The sequence below is a fragment of the Thunnus maccoyii genome, chromosome 3 (genome assembly GCF_910596095.1).
Source record: "Thunnus maccoyii chromosome 3, fThuMac1.1, whole genome shotgun sequence".
Taxonomy (NCBI): Eukaryota; Metazoa; Chordata; class Actinopteri; order Scombriformes; family Scombridae; genus Thunnus; species Thunnus maccoyii.
In genome coordinates, this window is record NC_056535.1 from 25718812 (window position 1) to 25735818 (window position 17007).

The window sequence follows — 17007 nt, forward strand, 5'->3', positions numbered from 1 at the left end:
TGTGTGACTGGATTTATTGACTGCACAATAAGAGACGCTGCATGAAGGATGATATTAAACACAACCACAAATGGCGGAAATGAACTATGTTTGGCTGCCATTTTGTCACAGACACTGTTATAACTTGTCTACAACACTACAGCTGAGACGACGGCACACAGTCTGTAACAGGCAGGAGCAACCGTTTTTAAAATGTACTGGAGCAGAAATGTCAATTTCTATAATCAGAGCTTTTTGATATTAACAATGTGCTTTATATTTTTGGTAAGTTATCAAGGAAAATTCCAGTTTGACAACTATACATTCATACAGAAGTCAGTGTTACATAAGCCTGCACCCACCTGCCTTAGCACAGCCTGTCAGTCCTGATTAGACCCTCCCACAATGTTATACAACTCTGCCCTGCAGGCCTGTACCTCCCTTTTTTTTCCCTCCAAGCCCCTGCATGCAGAACAAAGTGTTTCAATATGGACTTTTCACCATTATAATATTCTATTTGGTTGATATATCGTGAAATAATACATGAAAGTTTAACAGATTCCTGTGCTTAGTCCTATGTTAAGTAAGGAGAAGAGAAATGCCAGATTGTTGATGCATTAATGACATAACCTACTTGTAATATTTTAATATTTCCTTTGTATAGGAAAATCATCCACCATCCGACTGTTCACCCATTCAATCCATTCTTGACTACAATAATAAATCCTGTATTTAAATGTGCACCTGCAGGTGTTTTTGAAGCTTTCAAGCACATCTTGTGGCCGATGTAGATGGAGTTGCTCAGTGTTTCTGTAAGTGAGTTGACCCTGTGCTGAATGTCACATATGATTTTGTGTCTTTGTATCTTAATATCTGCAAAAACTTGAGATGTATTGATGCAGGTTTACATGCAGTACTGTGTAAATGTTTTAGGCACTAAAAGTAAAGTGAGGACGCTTTCAAAAATGATGTTATAAATAGTTTTTATTCATCAGTTAACTTCAAAGGTTCAATAAAGAGAAAAAACCTAAATGCAGTCAATATTTGTAGTGAGCAGCTTTGCCTTTAAAACAGCATGAGTTCTCCTCGGTACACCTGCACACAGTTTTTCAAGTTACTTGGCAGTTTAGATGTTCCTTCATCTTGGAGAACTTGTCACAGTTCTTCTGTGGGTTTAGGTGTCTCAGTTGTTTCTGTCTCTTCATGTGATCCTAGACTGACTCCATGATGTTGAGATCAGGGCTCTGTGGAGACCAAACCATCTGCTGCAGGACTCCTTGTTCTTCTTGTCGCTTAGTTTCTTTATGACTCTAGCTGTATGTTTGGGGACATCGTGATGCTGCAGAATAAATTTAAAGACTGATCAGATGCATCCCTGATGGTATTGCATGCTGGATAATGTGCTTGTCCACATAAACTCAGTTTAGATATTTACATATGCTGACAGACAGCAGATGTAGTTGCTCAGTGTGTCTGTAAGTTCGCCTCATCTTGAGTGTCACATAACAAAATTTAGTTTTTTGCATATGCACTGGTGGTGCAGCATTGTGTTGCTACTTTGCACGTCTGCCATATCTTGTTGTCGAGCCTGCACAGAGCCTACGTGTTCAGGAAACTCACCAACCACAAAATTTACATAAGTGAAACTGCTGCTCTTTGACACCTTTACAAGAAACAATCCTGCGATTCACACACACTTGAAAGGCAGGAAACAGAAACCAGTCAAACATCTCAATAAAAGCACCCGATATTTTTTTATTATGGTTAACAGTGTGACATAAACTATATTATTCTATAATTCACATCTTATTGGCACACCAACAAAATTTACATCCACAATAATTCACACAAAATGCAAACTAGCTTACTGTTACAGTTCACACATGCTCCAGAAGAGCTCAGGACGTCGAGTTACTCGTGACCTTTTAGATGAATTTAGAGATTTACAGAGTGGCAGTTTATCATCAGACCTTTCCTAACCCTTTGGGTTGATATCATATCTACATTTCCTCTATTGTGCTTTAAAGTATAAATACTTGAAAGTGGTGGCAGGGAACAAGCACAGTATTTATGAACATCTTCAAATCACAAGGAATAGATAAGTAGGAGAGTAGCTGAGAGGCTTGACTGTGTGACTAAATAGGCACATAATGGAAATGTATTCTGCAGTCAGGCTAGTCCTCAAAACATTTAAGCACACAAAGTATGATTGGCATTAGGCCTATAAATGACATAAAAAGAGCAAGAGAGGGCACAGAATAAATAATGTTAACGGCAGATGCATAAAATAGGTGTCCATATTTACAGAAATACTCCTCAGTTACAACATTCCTGTGTCTAAGAAGGCTTCATGTACTGTGTTGTAGCCTCTGGAGCGCCAGCAGTGTAACAAAAGGACGTTAAAAACAGAGGAATGTCACAGAGTTGTGCCAAAAGCAGAAGCATGTGTTATGGAAAAGAACAGAAATAAATTAGTGTTTCAGTGCTGGTGGAGTCGAGGGGAAGGTGTGACGATGACAATCCAGCGTATCGTGTTGAATGTGGCCCGTGGGATTTGTTGTACTTCTTTCTCTTTTTGTGCTATTCAGTGAACCTCCCCAACAGATCAGTCTGGACTATGAGAAATGGCTTTGAAATGTAACTTTGGTGTTTCCCTTCTTATTAAGACGGGTTGATTATGAAGGGTTCAGTGAGCTTGTAGTGGGCCTGCTGGTCAGGGTAGCAGTGGGGGAGGTCATCTCACCACCTACTATATAACCTCCCTGTTGTTCCTGATGGCACAACACAGGACCATACTGAAGATCATTCCGATGATCTGAAACAGACACATTGTGAGACATGTTAAAACATCTATGGAGACTGACAGAGGAATGATTATGTTGGGTTTATGAGGTGTAAACTTAATATATTTTGTGAATTCTTACCATTACTCCTGCAATACCAATCCCAGTGTATCCAATGATGTGCAGCCTTTCATTAAAGAAGTCTGTTATTGCAGTCAGACAGTCCTAAAACAAATAAAACAACAGCACAGCATTCATATTGATAATTACAGGTACACAACCCTGCTGTGAGTTATTTTACATCACTGACACTTGTGTTAATTAACACTAAATTGCAGCACATCTTGTAATTTTAAAATGAACCTTTACTGCCACCATGTGGGTGTAAAGTGTTGCAGCAGGCAGGTTTACCTGAGTGTCCTCTGGAGCTTCTGTACACAGAGGAGCAGAAGTTTCTGGTGTCGAACCTCCACAGCAGTTCAGCTGTAAATGTAAACCAAAACACACAGATGACATTACCTGTAGCCAACACACGAAGGAGGCAACTAAACACAAGCCCAGTTTTACTCACAGTTCTGTGATAAACAAATGCTATCGCAGTGACGTTCGCATCAGAGACGTCAGTGATGGAGCTGCTATAAAACTTTTGGACTTCCTCAACGATCTGTTATTGATAAGACATAAAACAAAAAAAATGGTTACTTAAGTGAGTTTTTGTAAATCGAGTAGATTGCTTTTTGATTCATCAAAAAAATATAAATAACTCAAGTGCTGCACCTGTTCCTTGTTTATGAATCCAAACACGCCAGCGGCAATCTCTGCACCGAAGATGATCAGGAGGCAGGCGAAGAACTGCAGAACAGGAAAAAGTCTTATTACTGCATTCAAAAAGATCTTTCATAAAGAAAAGATGGAAACATGTTACTTTGTCCCACTATTTAGAATTTATAAACAGTATATAAACATTTAATAAATAGTTTGTAACACACTATAATGTAGTTTTTAGTGGATATAAGTGTTGATTAAAGTATTTGTGAACTACTGTAAGTCCGCCTGTGGGCAATCATAAGTGATAATGGAATGACAATATAGTAAAACACAGTTGTAATAATATAAAATATGTCCTCATAGACGAGATTATAATTGTTGACAAATAACTTGAAAACAGCAGTTTACAAAACAATCTCACCAAAACAATTGTTTTGTCAATGACCTAATCATTTCCTAGGAAGTTTCCTGGAAATAAATATATTGAGTTTTGGTACTAATTACAGAAAAATAGAATATCCCTGAAATAAAAACTTTACTTTAAACACAAGAAAATATTAATTCATTATTAATTTATAACTGTAAACATTATTCTCCATATTTGTTGAGTTGTCTGCTTCTCTACAAACAAATTTAACATTTTTGCATGTTCAGCTGACCTGCTCTCCACTGACTAAAAGATTCTTGGTTACACTAGAAAATAATTGGAAGTGTGAACAGTATTTCTCCAATAATGAGCAAAAAAATTACATAATTCTTTCCACGAAACATCTTGGAAATGTATTTTTTTTCAGAAATTACAGGCCTGTGAAAAAGACTTATAGGTAAGAATTCATATTTGTGCTAAATTTATCTTTAAAATGCCACTAAACGAACATCAAAACACAACACTGCAGTGCACAAATAATGTCCCGAGAGGAGACACAGCACCTTTGAACACCTCAACTCACCGATGCAAGTAGACACTGAGACTCACGTACAGCCCCGAAACAACCAAAGAACCCGACGATCATCATTAACCCTCCTGCACCAAGAAGGATGTACACAGCTGTGGAGAGAGAGCAAGAGAGAGAGAAACAGAAACGGATAGATTAGCACTAGGAAATGCTGCTAAATGGGAAAACACTAGAATCTAATTATAGTGTTTCTCTCTCTCTGTCACATGACTGCAGTTCAGCGCTTCAACTGAGGATGGCAGCATGATCCAAGTGCTTTCAGCTCTTTGTTGAAGCAGAATTTAATAAAAGGACTGTTGTTGTGTTTCACTACCAGCAGAAACGTGTAGGTGGAAAATCCTTTATAGTAGCCTAAAACCTCTGAACCGCTTCCCACCATTCAGTCTGATTATCAGCGTGCCGCTTTTGTGCAGCCGCTTGTGAATTGAAGCTTTGAGCGGAGATGAAAGACGTCTGAAATTCAACAAATTTCTGACATAACTTGGTACAGCTACAAACGCTTTTTGTTTGTTTGGCTTATTGCTATAATATTTAATCCGTCAAATTAGAAATTGGTGTGTGAGCTGCATCTGTAATGTAGTGGCCACTGTGTCTGAGTTAAAAATAACACAAAGACACATAAATCTCTTCAAAAGTATTGATTCTGAGATGGCTCAGGGATTGTTGAGACAGTCTAATATGTGAAACCACTGATAATAAATACCTGCAGTAGCCATCTCTGTCAGAGCGTTAAACAAAATACTGCACAGCTGCAAATAGCTGCAATTCCTCCCCATCTACACCTGTTTGAGTCTATGAGAAACAAGGCCTTCAGCTTACTTTTTTGATACATTGGTGTTATCTCCAGTTACTCAGACTTTATGCATTCATGGTCCTGCAGGGTAAAGCAGTAAAACAGATGCCATCTGTCTGGTAAAAAGCCAAATCAAATTTTCAGGGCTCTGATTCCTGCAGAATCTGACTACAACCCTCAACCTCCCGGCTCCCTACAAGCGAGTATGTCGTCACCTCCCCTGCTCCCAGCCCTCGCTACCGAGCCCTCTACACTGTAACTATACACCAGCCCCCGTCCCCGAGGTCCATGCTAAGGGCCTAATCAGTGACATAGACAGCAACCACTGCAGCAATTTAATTAATCCACATGGGAGGGGATGCAAGCTGTTGTTTTCCTGCTGTTGAACAAAAGGGGAGGTAAAGACAGGGCCATCCACGGCGAATAGACCGCGGGGCTGCAGGGAACTGGAAGTGAGGGATGCACTGCTTCAAATAGTGTCTGGGTTAGCAATGGAAAATATAATGAGCCAAGACAGCTTCTACTGTGTATACAAAATGTCTACACTGAACTGAGCCCAGCAGTGATGTTTTTACTGAAGCACTTCCTCTGAGTGGAACCTGGAGGAGTATACTTCCTCCTTGTTAAAGCTGGTAGCAGGTATCAGTTAGAAATACAAATGTTAGTTTCTGTCTGTAACTTTTGCACGTGCGCACATTACGGCTGTTTACCCGCTGGCGCACGGGGCAACAAAGGTGACAGGATGGAAAGTGAATCACCCACAGGGAATGCCGACACTTTGCCTTGTTATGGTATCACTCTGTTTAGTCTCTCTGCTCTAGGTGCATGTAAGCGGCCACGGTTCTGCTCAGGCAGCTCCTCACGGTATTTACTTTGTTGCTATAGTTCCACTGCGATCGATCTTCATGCGGGATCTTCCAGATATGTAGATAAACGGACAACTATGAGACTGTTGCTGCCAAAAAAAGGCTGCTCACGGCTACATCAGCTGATGTGCAGGAAATATTCAGAATCAGATCTTTTATTTAAGTACATGTAGAGATAAAAAAATACCTGCATTCAAAATTTTACTTAAGTTAAAGTACAGAAGTATTAACAGCAAAATGTACTTCCCATTATGTAGCGTGTCCCCTTTCAGTGTTATATTACAAGTTATTGAATTATTATTACTGATGCATTAATGAGTAAAAAGCATTTTAATGTTGTAGCTGGAAAAATTTATGTAATTGTATGTATGATTTGTATTTAAATCTTGGAAGGAATAGTTTGACATTTTCAGAAATCTGCTTATTTGCTTTCTTGCTGTGAGTTAGATGAGAATATTGCTATCACGTTCATGTCTGTACAGTAAATACGAAGCTACAGTTAGCTTAGCTTAGTACAAAGACAGGAAACAGATGGAAACAGCTAGCCTGGCTCTGTCCAAAGGTAACAACACCTTCCTACAGGCACCTCTATAGATCACTAAAGATAACTACTTCCATGCCAGCAGAGGTCACCTCCTGAAAGTCTTGTTGTCGTCCCTGCTGTGAGGTTGCCGGGCAACCAGCCAAGACTCCAGGAAGTGACGGCAAAGAAACAGTCCCATAAACGTAGTGGGAGTGAAAAGTGCAATATTTGCTTCCGAAATGTAGCGGAGTAGATGAAAAAAGTAAGAAATACACAACTGAAGTGCTATAAAGTACAATAAGGTCCAGTACTTGAGTAAACGTACACATTAAAAATATGTGTGACAGAGGTTGACGTTAACAGAGGAGCTGCACAATATTTGCATGTCAAATTAAACTAAACTAAATTAAATGTATCACACCTGCGGTTTGCATGAACAGATAACTGTGAGAACATAAGTATATTTTAGCTGCATAATACTTCTCTCCTATTGTGTATGACGGCATTAATGTCCTGCATATGTTCTGTTTTGTATTTCCTGTAACATTTACATTTCTCTCCCACTTGACAAACAGATCTTATTCTTCATCAGACTTTTACCTCATTTGAAAGGCTCAAAAATAACTCTTAGACTTCCCCTGTGATCTCTCTCTGCCTTTCTCCTCATATTTCCACAAGCTACTGTATGAAACATCTCTCTCTCTCTCTTTTTTTTTTTTTGTCAGCGTCTTCAGGAAAAACTCCTGTCACCTGCCCCACCCAGCCTGCTCCTTCTCTCCTGAGGGAGGCAGCCAGTTCCATGAAAGCATAGCAGAGAGCTGATGAAGTGAAGTCACCATTTTAGGTCATGGTCTAAACGGGAGTAACAAGAATAGGCTTCATTCTAATCATCTGCGCCCACAGAGAGAGAGAGAGCGAGATCGAGCGAGAGAGGGCCTATTGTAGGGAGTACTACAACACTACTGAACACTGAGGGGTGTTTGTCTCGTCTATTGTACGTTTTAATTGTCTTCTGTGTGTTTTATTGGGATCTTTGCAATCAACTCTTTCAATATTGATCAAAAGCCACCTTAGCCCAAAGTGCTGCAAACTAATAAGATGCTGTAAATTCAGAGACGGAGCTGTTCATTAATCAGATAATGGCTCTATTTGTCAATGTGTCACCGCTTGGGCATGTCTGATTGATCGATTTGTGTTATTCCAGGGAAATGAAGATCAAATCAATGTTTTTTAAACACAAGCAATTCTCTCTATAACCCCAGCACTAACACTAATGGTGCCTTTCGATAATCAATTGACATGTCCTCTTTCACCGTGTAGCACCACAGATCACGTGCGGAGCGAGGGGGCGGGATCTGCGGTTTTAAAATGGAAAACTTCTGCCCCTTGGCAGACTTGATAATTGAGGGTATAAGTGATGAGTAAAACCTCTCGGAAACGTGAGCTTCCATCCTGCTTTGTGCAAAAGGAGCAATGAAACATCACAGTGCATCGAGGGTAAAATGTGCCTGTTAACCGTTCATCAGCTCTCGTTCACACCTGCGGCCCCTGAGCGGGTCTGCAGTAAGATGGCGGAGGGGAATCCTCCCGGGAAGTTAACAAGGGCTTGTAAAATGACTATTAAATCATAAAACCTGATGTCAGCGGGCGTGAAGTCTGCCGCTGGCCTGTGTACTCTGAAAAGGAGACTGATTAAAGGACAGATAATTTGTTTTACACTCAAATTAGTTTTATTTTACCCCTGAAAGTGAAATAATTCTTTGAGACTGATTTATCATCGTCATCACACTTTTCACACTTTACACTTGTTATATCAAACTGTCTTTTTAGCATTTATAAGAAGAGTTCAACATTTTATAAGTGGTTTAAAAGACACTATAATGTAGTTATAAGCTCATATAAAGACATTCTATGAAGACTTTTATATTATTACAACTGTATTTTACTATATAGCCTCCACATGTAGATGCCCACAGGAGGAGTTATACTTATTTACAAGTACATTAATAAACACTTATATCTTATATTACTATATAAGTATATTGTACTTATACAGTACAACTACAATATAGTGTGTGGCCATTTATTAAATGTTTATGTACGGCCTCTGAATGCTAAATAGGGGGACTTTTAAAGTAAAGTGTTTCCAGATGTTGAACTGTTTGTTAAAGCTGCAACAATGAGTTTGATTGACAGAAAATTAATCTGCAACCATTTTGATACTTGATTAATTATGTTGAATATTTTTTTAAGAAAAAAATTCTCTGGTTCCAGCCTCTTAAATATGAATATTTTCTGGTTCCTTTAAACCTCTATGATGGTAAACTGAATATCTTTGGGTTGTGGACTTTTGGTTGGGATAAAACTAGATATTTGAGGACATCACCTTGCGCTTTAGAAAACAGTGATTGGCATTTCCTGCCTTTTACTGACATTTTACGGACCAAACGATTAATCGAGAAAATAATGGACAAATTTATCGATAATGAAAATAATCGTTAGTTATCTGGCAAACAAAACTCACACTGACCTGCTTCCTCCACATATCATTAGTTGCATTAACGTAATCACCAAAAATTATCACAAGAAAATAAATAGCTACACTCAACTCAGTTATCTTGAGTCATATTTCATGTTCTGTAGATGTAAGTGAGGTGTTGCAGAAACGGTTACTTACCTATGAAGAAGGTGTCGGGGGCTTTGTCACCTGTCAAAAGCTCCACCGTTTGTGGGTCAAACCTGAGCCAAAGTCCCACAGCCAGCACCAACAAGCCTGACAGCTGAGGAATGATCAACATAAAATCATGTCAGAACACATCTAGAGGATAATAATAATAACGTTAGAATAACAATACACACATTATTTGACATGTGTTCCCTGTTTTTAGGCTTTAAATAGTGTCTTTGGTGATAAAATCTCTCATGTTTTGGTGAGTTTGCTCAGAAATCACTTCTCAGCCTGTCATGTTTTTTTTTTCTTCTGTTGATTAAGATTCTGCAGGTGGCGCTCTTCTCCTCTCTTTGTCTCATCAGTAAAGTGGCTATTGATGCTCACTGCCTGGCTTTCTTCTGTTCATTCTAAACAAACTGCCGCCAGAAATGTTAATGCATTCACCTCTTGAGCGTCTAAAGGTTTTTTAAAGAATCCGACAGTGTTAGATTTGTTCAGACTCTCAAATGGATCATAGACTGGAAGACTGACTGCCAAAAGAACATTTGTTTCCATTAAATTAAGTCAGCTATTCTCTCTGTATAAGACAAGGATCCAAGTCATTTTTAGTGGAAATACCGTATGTTGAAGTATAACCTAAGTTAAAAACAAGATGTGAAGTGTGATGTGCTTCATGAGTTCATTGAGAGGATGATTGCTCCCTGGATGAACTTGACCAGAAATAGACCATCGATTGAAACCGAAGTGTCACCATGAGAAAGTTAATCCTCTCGACCTTCTAGACCTACCTAAAGAACATTATTTGGTTTAAACCGCCAGCGTTATATTTAATTGAGAGACAGATGAGGGGTTTTAATACTAAATGTGTACAGATTTACTAAAGAATAATTTGTCTTGTGACAATTTTTATGTTGTGCAGAACAGAAGTTCAGTTTTTCAACATTTACAACACATCTAAAAGTGAAAAAACAATAAACAGGTTAGATGATGACAACTCATGTCTATCATCTTTATCTTATAGTGCCAGAGTCGTGAGCTCTGGTAATGAATTTGCAGGTGCTGGTGAAAAAAAACCCACTTTAAACTTTTAACTCTAAACTCAAAAAAAGCCTGAAATTCTTTGAACACATCTATAACAAAACCTGTTTAGTCTATGAAGCCTCTTCTTTCTACTCATCAAGCCCCAAGAAGGCAAGAATCTGCTGGCAGGAAACTACAGCGAAAGTAAAAAAATGACAGAACACTTTGAAACAGCAACTCGTGTTTCCATATGGCCCATCAAAGTATCATGTCTGAACGCCAGCATCACCATCAGCATCAGCATCAGTAGTCTATCTCCCATGGTGCATTTCAGCCACAGGCTGTGCCAGCCTCACAGTGCCTTGGTGATGTAACTCAACGTTGGCATTGGCTGCTTGTTGGCTCTGCACCCCAAAATGACAGCGTACTGTACGCCCCTTTTGGCTCGGACCACAACAGCTCTGCTTTCAGTCCCAAAACTCCTGAACAAAGAGGATGCTGTCTGTTTGGGTGACACTACTTTGGACACAAGTGATCGTCTTACAGAGCACCGATGAGCCAACGCAGCCGCTTAAACTCATATATACTGTATCATTTAGCAATAGAACATCAGTGCCCATCAGAGACAGTTACATGAGTCTGTAACAGCATCTAGAGCTGAAATAGTCAGTTAATTAATTACTCAATCAAAGGAAAATAACTCAACTATTTTGATTATTGATAAATCAGCAATTGCTGCAGTAATTTTTCATGGAAATATGCCAAATACTACACAACTTCTTGAGCGCTTTTCTTTGTCTTATGTGATAGTTTGATGTTAATATCTTTTGATTTTGGGCTGTTGGTCAAAAAGTAGTGATTTGAAGATTTCTCTTTGGACTTTTCACTATTTTCCAACATGTTAATGAAAATAATCTTTTTTTCCCCCTTTTTTTGTAGCCCAACCACCAATTTTTCATTTAACATGTTAAATTCAAAACTATGCGTGTATGCAGTAGCAGATCCTACAAACATAGGTGAGAGCATTAGCAAAGTAATTTGGCATATGCACATTTTTACCAAATGTTCACACCCTCGTCTGGACAAATAACAACAAGACCCGACATAACATCCATATAATGTCAGATGATGAAGTCTCCGCACAGCAAATCGAAAGTGATTCCACAGTTGCTTCTGCCGCCAGACGGAGTCACAAGCAACCTTATCTGAGCAACCCCTGATGTAGCATAACAGACGAAAACACAAACCTCCATGATGTACCTAAAACAGATTAACGCTGTCTGCAAAAAGAAAAAGAAAAACACCCTCAGACCTGCAGTAGGAAAGTCACAGCACAATGCCAAATCATGAGAGAGGATCTAAACAGGGTGGGTGTGTTGGAAAAGTTGCAACACACTGCAGGTCTGATGTGTGTGCTGCTGTATGACCACCATACACTAAATATTACATTAATCACATGAGTGTTCAAAGGTTCAATGGTTTAAAGGCTCCTTTGTGATGAACTATTAATTAATAAAAACATTTCATAGATAGAAGATGCTTTCAGTACTTTATAAATTACTTAGTTGACTTGAATGAAAAGAAGAAGAGTGAGTCAGAGTTGTGTGCACAGAGCAGGTGGATAGAGGCAGTCTGCACGGTTATATTATCAGTCCCAACTCCAGGGAATATTGAAAGCAGGTTGATTAAAAACCCTGTCAAACAAAACCAAGAGACAGACTGTTTCTTCTATGTTTAACATGTAAACACTGCAAGAACATTGACAGGTTTTCCATATGAAAACAAAGCTTGATAATCCTCCTCTGACAAAAAAAACAACAACAAAAAATACAAATAAAGATGACCAGACTGTTCAGTAGATTTGGGTAAAATGACTGCATGATTATTTGCTTGTGGAGCTTGACTTACCCAAAAGATGAAGTTGAAGACGAAAAGCAGATATTTCACGCATTTCATCCCTCCCTGCACTTTGCTCATGATGTCACCTGATTTGTCGATATCTCCGATCTGAAGCGCGATGCCCTCTGGATGCGAATATTCTGCAAATCCTCGCTTCTTCTTCTTCCAGCTGGACATCAAGCATGTAATGATGAGAGCTGCACCGCTACACAACCATCCATCCACATATGAAGACATGCGCACAAGCTGCACAAGCTGGCTGCACGCTGTCTCGCGCCGCCCATCGTTGTGTGTGTGTTTCTATGTGTGCGTTTGCGTATATATGTATACGTGTGGTGTGTGTGTGTGTGTGCGTGTGTGCGTGCGTGTGTGTGTGTGTGTGTGTGTGTGTGTGTGTGTGTGTGTGTGGTGTGTGTGTGTGTGTGTGTGTGCGCGTGCGTGCGTGCGTGCGTGTGTGTGTGTGTGTGTGTGTGTGTGTGTGTGTGTGTTTGGTCTGTCATAGGCTACTTTTGGGGACAAATTTCAGACTTAGGACCAGTTAATTAGGGACGGCTTGCCCAATTTGGGACAAAAGTCGTGACCTCAACTGGGAAAAAGCTGATTTTTGGGTCAGAGGTTAAGGTTAGGGTTAAGGTTAGTCTCCAGGAAATTAATGCAAGTCTATGTAATGTCCCCAAAAGTGACCATGAGCTGATATGTGTGTGTGTGTGTGTGTGTGTGTGTGTGTGTGTGTGTGTGTGTGTGTGTGTGTGTGTGTGTGTGTGTGTGCCCCAAGGTGGGGTTCAGGGACGATCTGGGGCCCCTGAAGAAGCCTCTGGGAAGTCCCCTGAGAAACAGGTTAATTTCTGAGTGTGACATCCTGGAGGTGCGCACAGTGATAATAAGGACATATTTATAAAACGATTCCTGTCAAAGATTTTTTTTTTTAAAATGCCAAGTTACATCCTGTTTGATCACACTTTGTTCAAAAAACCTCCCTTGTAAAAATAAATGTGGCTGCAGATATGACAAACTATCAAATTATGTAACTATCTCTGTGGGTGGAAGATGTAAAACTGGTATATAAATCTGCCATCTGTTTGTTTCTCCCACTTCTTTGTGCTATGAGTAAATATAATGAAGTTGAACTGTTAGACTGACTCTCTTTGGGATTCGCTGTAAGAGTGAACAAAACACTTTTACCCAAATTCACATCTTCTCAGCAGCCAGGGACATTTTGGCTTTCACTAAGTTGGAGAAGAGTTTATCAACTCAGTAATCTTTTCTCACAAAGCCACTTTTAATCTGCATATCGCCCTTCATCACACTTACTGGCATTAGTGTTTATTATGGAAACATGGAGTCTTGTATACAGTCGCACCTGAAACACAGTGACCTGAGATTACGGGAAGTCCCGGACTTTTAAAATGTTAAAAGAAGTCGCCATGATTTTACACATACAGAGGTCATGAGCCTTCCTACCCTCCTACAGAAGAGTTTTGACCAGACACAAAAAATAGTCTGTAATGTGTTTTTACTATTTTATATTTAGTTTACTTAATGTACTTTTAGTGTGTTTTCTTGCTGTTACTGTATTTTATAAAATGTGTATGTGTAGCATCTTGAAAAGCACTCTATAAATAAAATTCATTATTATTATTATTTAGTTAACTGTTACATATTGTCTCTAGAATATATTTCACATCATGAAGATCTAAAGCTTTTAGATTTAGTCTCAAAAACTTTTACTGAATCCTACGGAGCCCACAAGTCCTGAACAACGACATCTTTACATATTAGCCTCGTGGCTCTGGGGATGGCAGTGTTTCATTATATCTTTATTGTGATGTTCCTCTCTTTGCCTTTTTTTGTAAGAGGTTGCTTTGGTTTCCTGGCTCAGGAGCCAGTGGCTGGGATTTGAAAGGAAATCAGGAAATTACCTGCACCTGGGTAGTTTTGGCCACAGCCTATTTAGGCTGCTTCTTTGTTAACCTCTTGCTCTTTTCTTCCTCCCAGGCCTCCACCAGCCAGATGGATTAGGGTTTTGTTTTGTTTGCACACAACACATACTTTGCTCATCCACACATTGCATTCATTACTGACTTAGCTGACGAACATTATTGTGTTTTAAGTTGACAATAAATGCTATTTTAGAAGCTTTATTCATGTGTGATTCCCTTTTTTGTCGCTGACTCTGAGCCCGTTCGTGACAATATTGGATGGATTACCATGGAAGTTGATACAGATGTAAATAACATCCTCACAGATCTGTTCTTGTTATCATGTTTGGAACAAGGTAATAACTTGTGAGCACATTTGCACACATATCATACATAAGCATATATTTACATCCCACATCAGTGAGGTAATAATCATGTTATAGATCTTGTGCAAATGATTAACAACTGTGTGTACAAGATAAAAAATACAATTTTCAAGTACTTCAGGGGCTTTGCAGAATCTTTAGTCAGTTTTTTTGGTCTGCCTAGTAGTAAATTGAAATATATATTGATATTGAAATATATAATAATACAGTGTATATTCCAATAAAATGTAGCGAGAAATCAACCTTAAACTTTTAATTATAGCTCTCTGAGTAGCAGAGTTGCAGCCTATTCTTTTTTGTGAACCTCTGTATTCTTTTTGTTTCTGTGTTTATAAGTCCATTTTACTTTCCTATATTTGTTTCATGATTACTATAATTCAGACGTGTATACATGCATGTGTTGCGGTGTTGTGTTGGCACACTGACAGAAAGCCAGTACATGTGAATGAGGATCACATCAAGCAAGGAGCGTCACCAAAGCTCCTCTGTGTGTCTTCTCCGCAGGCCGGAGGGGGTCAGCCCGGGTTCACCCGCTCTCACATTCAAGCTTCTCATGTTTGTGCTGCCTTTGTTCGCTGCACTGATGTGGGAGGGAAACAGCGACACCGTGTTTGTCCGCCAGGGTATCAGCGAGGATCAGTCTGGGTGGATCATGAGACACATCACATCACTGCCTACTTCCTCTATTTTCAGATAACAACGAAAAACTGCAGAAATATGAAAGGATTCCTTTATGACAGTAGATAGATAGATAGATAGATAGATAGATAGATAGATAGAGAGATAGTATAAATTGAGGAGTTTAATCATGAGCTGAATTACAAATGATTAATAGCTTCCATGTAACAATGAATGCGGTCATTGAACTGAATCAATGTTAATCTAGTATCAGTTTTGTCATCCAATCCTGTCCTGAATTCAGAGCTGTAATTATCACAGTGGAAGTACACCCAAACTGAAACCATATCCTCAGTGTATAATGGAGTCAAAATCCCATTATCCTTCCACAGTTCCCCAGTCCCCCCCCCCTCGTCAGTGCTTGATATGTAAATCTGGTGCAATAATGTAACCTGATCTCCATATGGTGCAACTGTGAGTCATCCTTATGATCCGAGACATAGGTGAAGGGAGACAATGTGGTGATATGAGGACATGTTAATCAGATCAGAAGAACCATCAAAGTGGCAAAAGACATGTCGGGTTATGAAACATAGTGGTGGACTAACATGAAACACAGGACCTGCGAGTGAATTGTCTTTAGCGTCTGTACAGTTTGTATTAACATCTGAAAAATAGAAGCATATATTTGTATTTGTGGCATGCAGCATCACCAAGAGGACAAAGAAATGAACAGGACAGGACAGACACACAGAAGTGTCTGCGCTCATCATTGTCTCCATCTAGTGGACAAGATGAGAAAAGCAAGTAGACACTGTTTCTGTGCTGCATTTGTGTACAAAAGTTTATATGAGGGAAGGAAGTTGCTTTGTTGTCTTTTCTGGTTTATTGTCAGTATTTCTAGTTATGTTTGCCTTTATTTTAACATTTACTTTGCATATATATAGTTAATCTTTTTAAGAATTCATTTCCTTACTTTATAGTTGCTTGTACTTTGGTTTTATACTTTCATTATTCTTTGGCACGAAAATAATCTTAACTCAAGGTCCTCTTGCTTGCTTTTTCTGGAGCTTTCAACCGCATCTCACAGTCTTTGTAAGTTATTTTTTTTGGTCAAACCACTATTTCCAAAGTCAAGAATGAACTTTCATGCTCAATTCATTATTTTTGCTTACAATGGTAATTTTATCTGTTCTAAATATTAGTGATGTCATTATTCTTGCACATTAGAAAATATATACACTATAGGCCTATTATTGTTATTATTATTATTATTATTATTATTATTATTATTATTATTATTATTATTATTCGCAATTATGTCAAGAGGAGTTTATAATTTTGACAAAATATAGCCTATATGCAAATTTACATGTACTTACTTGATACCAAACCTCGTTCTCAAAGTTGAAAGTCAGACTTTTGGTTTCACATATTACATAGACACAAAAAATAGGTCTAAATCTAATGCAAACTATAGCCAAGGTATGGGAATGTAAACAATGATGCTGTTTTGCAGTGTATTGTCATAATAAAGATACATGAAAACATATAATCTGGGTTGAGATAAAATGAGATTTTTTTTAAAGGGACAATTGTAACTAGATGAAGTGTTTCTCCATATGTATCTCGCACCCACACAGGCTGTGTGTTTTCACAAATGTATGTCTTGTTTTATAATTTGGTTCAATAAAGAAGTGATAAACAAAACAAAGTACTCATTTGTCCAAGTAGATCACCTGAACTGTGAACTAAGCATGACACATGCGTAGCAGACACAGTCACCAGCCTCTGGCCTTTCTTATGAGCCAATGTTAATGCAGTTT

General features: G+C 38.8%; 1 protein-coding gene across 1 annotated transcript; it reads right to left on the minus strand.

Annotated features, from left to right (window-relative positions):
- Window positions 1-1375: 1375 nt before the first annotated feature.
- tspan2a (tetraspanin 2a) lies at window positions 1376-12506 on the minus strand. The gene is made up of 8 exons (XM_042407069.1): window positions 12268-12506; window positions 9346-9448; window positions 4481-4578; window positions 3540-3614; window positions 3334-3426; window positions 3174-3245; window positions 2904-2987; window positions 1376-2794 (listed from the first exon to the last, which is right to left on the minus strand). The coding sequence occupies exons 1-8, from the start codon at window positions 12493-12495 to the stop codon at window positions 2729-2731; spliced, it is 819 nt and encodes a 272-aa protein (XP_042263003.1). The 5' UTR covers window positions 12496-12506; the 3' UTR covers window positions 1376-2728.
- Window positions 12507-17007: the final 4501 nt, after the last annotated feature.

What these genes read in the sequence shown, in the direction of transcription:
- tspan2a (XM_042407069.1), bottom strand. Translation starts at nt 12,495, where the DNA reads ATGTCTTCATATGTGGATGGATGGTTGTGTAGCGGTGCAGCTCTCATC. An exon ending in CTCAGTGTCTACTTGCATCG is followed by an intron (nt 3,615 to 4,480) that starts GTGAGTTGAGGT and finishes CCTGTTCTGCAG; the next exon opens with TTCTTCGCCTGCCTCCTGAT. An exon ending in TTGGTATTGCAGGAGTAATG is followed by an intron (nt 2,795 to 2,903) that starts GTAAGAATTCAC and finishes TGTCTGTTTCAG; the next exon opens with ATCATCGGAATGATCTTCAG.